Source organism: Lolium rigidum, chromosome 5 (assembly GCF_022539505.1).
Source record: "Lolium rigidum isolate FL_2022 chromosome 5, APGP_CSIRO_Lrig_0.1, whole genome shotgun sequence".
NCBI lineage: Eukaryota > Viridiplantae > Streptophyta > Magnoliopsida > Poales > Poaceae > Lolium > Lolium rigidum.
The window spans coordinates 254439061-254443445 of NC_061512.1; the positions used below are offsets into that span (position 1 = coordinate 254439061).

The following is a 4385-nucleotide window of genomic DNA, read 5'->3' on the forward strand; positions in this document are numbered from 1 at the left end:
ACGATACAGTAATTTTTGCTGATAGATAGATATTTTTTTTTTTTGAGAAACACAGTACAAACGCAAGCGTTCACATACACGTGCATACACTCACCCCTATAAACGCACACACGTACACCCTACCTCTATGAGCACCTCCGGAAGACCGAGCCGGCGGATTGGATCTTGAAATTGACGAAGTCACCACAGGCGCCATCGTCGGCCGACGGAACGTCGCCTCCCACTGAAAGAATATTCCGCCTTTATAAGACACACAGATGTCAAACCTGGGGTTTGCTCCTAACCACCCAACCTGAGGTTGGTTCTCTGATAGATAGATATGTACACATTAATTAGCTATATATATATTTTACAGAGACCACAGTTGGCAAAGAAACATCCAAGAAAATAAAGGGGGGAACAAAATGGCAAAACATCACCGTCTTCACCTGGCACGTCGATATAGCATAAAAAAGTCTACTAGTGAGGACTGATGGAGGAGGAGTAATTCATTTGCTACGGCTGGCCCCTGAGGATAAGCCAGCCAGCGCGCGCGGGTGCACGGCCAGAAGTGCCCGCGCGTGCGTGGTAACGAGCGGGCGAGCAGGCCGGCCGACCGACCGGTAAGTGACAACCAACAACGTCTCTAGCTAGCTAGCTAAGCTAGGCACCAAGCAAGCGTACGTAAGCAGGGCTTCGTCATCACGCCGGGCGTCGAGGCCTGGTCGTCACCGCCAGCGGCGCGGCCATCTCGCACGACAGCCTGAGCTTCTCGTCCAGGCGGACGCCGTCGTCGGCGGCGGGGAGGAACTCCAGCTCGTGCAGCAGCGTGGCGAGCCAGAAGGCGACGGTGGCCATGGCGAGGCTCTTCCCCGGGCAGCTCCGCCGGCCGGCCCCGAACGGCGCGAGCCGGAGGTCGGACCCCATGACGGAGACCTCGGATGTGGCCAGGAAGCGCTCCGGCAGGAAGTCGAGCGGGTCGGCCCACACGTCGGGGTCGTGGGTTATGGCCCACATGTTCACCATGGCGGTGGTGCCAGCGGGGATGAGGAAGCCGTCCACGTGGACGTCCGACGTGGCGAGGCGGGCCCAGCTGAGCAGCGGGCCCGGCGGGTGCAGCCGCAGCACCTCCTTGATGACGGCGTGCAGGTAGACGAGCGAGGCCGCGTCGGACTCGGCCACGGCCCGGTGGCGGCCCACGACCCGGTCCAGCTCGTCGTGCACCCGCGCCTGCACGTCCCGGTGCAGCACCAGCCGCGCCAGCACCCACTCCATCAGCACCGCCACCGTGTCCGTCCCGCGGAACACCATCTCCTGCGCACGAAAACAAGGAAGTTTCAGTTAGCTATCAGAAGCTTGAAAGAAACGTGCATGGAAGTGTGTGGAGTTAGTTTGGGTTCGGTTGCACACACCCAGAGCACCGCGGTCATGTCGGCGTCGGCGAGCGCGTCGGCGCCGTCGAGGGAGAGGAGCACGTCGGTGAAGTCCTTGACGGCGGACGGGGAGGCGCGGTGGCCGTCGATGATGCGGCCGACGAAGCGGTTGACGCGGGGCACGAGGCGGGAGCACCTGGCCCGGGTGCTCTGCAGGTCGAAGCGGGCGAGCCAGGGCAGGTGGTCGGACCAGTTGAGCTGCCCCAGCAGGTCGTAGCCTTCGTCCACGAGCTGGCCCAGCTCGCGCACCTCCTCGCTGTCCACGCCGAGGTCGTACCGGCGGCCGAACACCGACCACATCACGTTGTGCAGCGACGCGCGCCGCAGGACTTGCCGGACCTCGACGCCCGCGCCGGCTTCGGTGATGGCGGCGATCATCTGGCGCGCGATGACGGCGCGCTGGGGCGCGGAGGCGGCGACCTGCCACGGGGAGAAGAGATGCGTGGAGGCGACGCGGCGGAGCGCGCGCCAGTAGGCGCCGTGTGGCGCGAAGCCGATGGCGCGGTGGAAGAGGAGGCCGTAGGCGGACTCCTTGACGGGGCGGTCGGCGAAGGCCGGGCTGTTGAGGATCTCCCTGGCCACGTCGGGGTGCGCTGCCACGATCATGCGCGTCTCGCCGAGGGAGAAGGCCATGAGCCGCCGCGCCCCGAGGCGGTCCGCCGCGGCGGCGAGCTTGCGGTGCGCGAGGCCCGTCATGAGCCACATACTGCCGATCACCGGCAGGCCCCTCGGGCCGGCCGGGACGGCGGCGGCCTTGGGGAGGCCGGGCCTGCGCGTCCACCACCAGCTGCCCCATGCTGGACCGCCGGGGACGCACCAGTGCAGGAGGCATGTGAGCACGCAGGCGACGGCGCAGACGGCGAGGAGGCCGGCTAGGCGGAGCGGGTTGTCGCCGCCGCATTTAGCTGCCAGCGATAGGTAGAGCAGCCAGCTGGCGCCGCAGTCTTCAGGGGTCGCCATGGATTCTTTGGTTTGTGTATGTTGTGGAGAACTTGGGGGGTTTGGGAGTGGATTTTTCCGTTGAAAGCTGGGTAGTCATGGTCGGGGCGTGGGCCGGTTTTATAGGCGCGAAAGGCGGTAAGACGAAGTGGAGCGGGGGTTTATAATTATGAGAGATGAGAAATGGCGACGATCAGTGCCGAAACGGCGAGAGGTTTACGGCGAGATCAGGCTGCCGTTTCGGCAAATTGATGGTCGATGGAGATAATTGCTGCGGTTTCATGTCGATCGATGGAAGGCGTGGAGGAGTACTGTGGGCCGGCGCATAATATGCAGGCACGCAAAACGATCTGGAGTAACGGAAGCTAGCTACGGCGGTGGATCGGAGCGGAGCGGGAGCCAGCTGCGTGGCGGCGCGGCGGCGTGGGCAGGCGGTGGGGCACGTGACGGCCATGCGCGTATGCTCTACACAATCGGTGCGCAACGGTCGGGCGGCTAGGCACATCGCTCGTGTGAGCTTGGTTCAGTTCAGTTCAGTTCAGTTGAGTAGCTCGACCGATCGCCGTGGGCTCGCCGAGCAGACAGCGCGGAATGCGGCGGCACGCCGTCACGCGGGCCTCGTGCGGCGCGGCGCGGCGCGCCACCGAACGAACCAGGGGCAGGGCGACAAAGGAAGGAGGTGACGGCACGTACGTACGCGCGCATCGCGCTGCTCACCAACCCATCCATCACCCATGAACGAACCCAGCAGGATGCCCTCCACTCCACTCATCTATACAAGCACACAGATAATAAGGATCCATATGTTGAACCCAATGTATCTTTTTTTATCTGTTTGGATCGAGCCACGGACATAAAATTGGTGCTTGGACTAAAGGCAGCCCAGCGTTGTGACTATTTTGAATCCCCTCCCCCCCAAATTCACTAAAGAGGCCAATATATGAGGAAGATAGGCCATAGAAACTGAAAATATTGTCCAAAACCATGGCTATTTTAGGGAAATCATATAGTTCAAACATAATTGTGTCGAATGAAGATGCAAAAGGATAGATATGTGCTCTTTGTTCCGGCTCCATGAGGCTCAAGTCCGCGAACATGATTCGGCTCTCCTTCGTGAGCAATGTGTCCTCGGTCTCAATCGTCTAGACTTGTATGTCTTGTTTTGCAAGGTCGATGAAGGTGTCACATGTGGCCTCGTTGTCTCGACACCGCTTCTCCTCCCGCTTGACAATGGCCTCCTCCTTCTCGGCTATCATCGCCTGCAATGGGTGTAAAATAAACAACATAATTAACCTTGGATAAAACATTGTTGTTTTCTTCCTAGTAGCAACAGCACATCTACAATCTTAGAAGTTATTGTCACTCTTCCAGAAAACTAGAGGCATGAACCTACTATCGAGCATAAATACCCCCTCTTGGAGTCACACGCATCTACTTGCCCAGAGTATCCACTAGGAACAGAGAGCATGCAATATCACAAATAACATATGACATGAATATATAATCGACCTCAACATAGTATATGATATTCATCGGATCCCAGCAAACACAACATGTAGGATTACATAAGGATGATATTGATCATGTAGGGCAGCTCACAAGATCTAAACATGAAGCACAAATTGGAGAAGACAACCATCTAGCTACTGCTATGGACTCATAGTCCAGGGATGAACTACTCACACATCACTTCGGAGGCGGGCATGGCGATGTAGATGCATCCGGCGATGATTTTCCCCTCCGGCAGGGTACCGGGAATAGCTTCAGAACCCCCGAGATGGGTTCTGCGATGGCGGCCGCGACGGAACTTTTCATGGATGCAGGCTCGGGTATCCAGGGTTTTCCCGAGAAGATGTATAAATAGGCAGAGGAATTAGGTCAGTGGGGTGCATGGGGGGCCCACACCACCCCAAGGCACGGGCCACACCCAGGCCGTGCCATGGGAGCGACCAACTAAGAGAGCAATAATGGCCATAATCATGCATAGCGACAAAACATTATCAATCAAAGCATAAAGTGATATTACAAATCAAA

At 58.6% G+C, this 4385-nt stretch overlaps 1 protein-coding gene across 1 annotated transcript; it reads right to left on the bottom strand.

Moving 5' to 3' along the window:
- Positions 1-306: 306 nt before the first annotated feature.
- On the bottom strand, positions 307-2404 carry LOC124655042 (cytochrome P450 78A9-like). Its single transcript, XM_047194010.1, has 2 exons — positions 1392-2404; positions 307-1293 (listed from the first exon to the last, which is right to left on the bottom strand). The coding sequence occupies exons 1-2, from the start codon at positions 2370-2372 to the stop codon at positions 682-684; spliced, it is 1593 nt and encodes a 530-aa protein (XP_047049966.1). The 5' UTR covers positions 2373-2404; the 3' UTR covers positions 307-681.
- Between the last annotated feature and the right edge of the window lie 1981 nt (positions 2405-4385).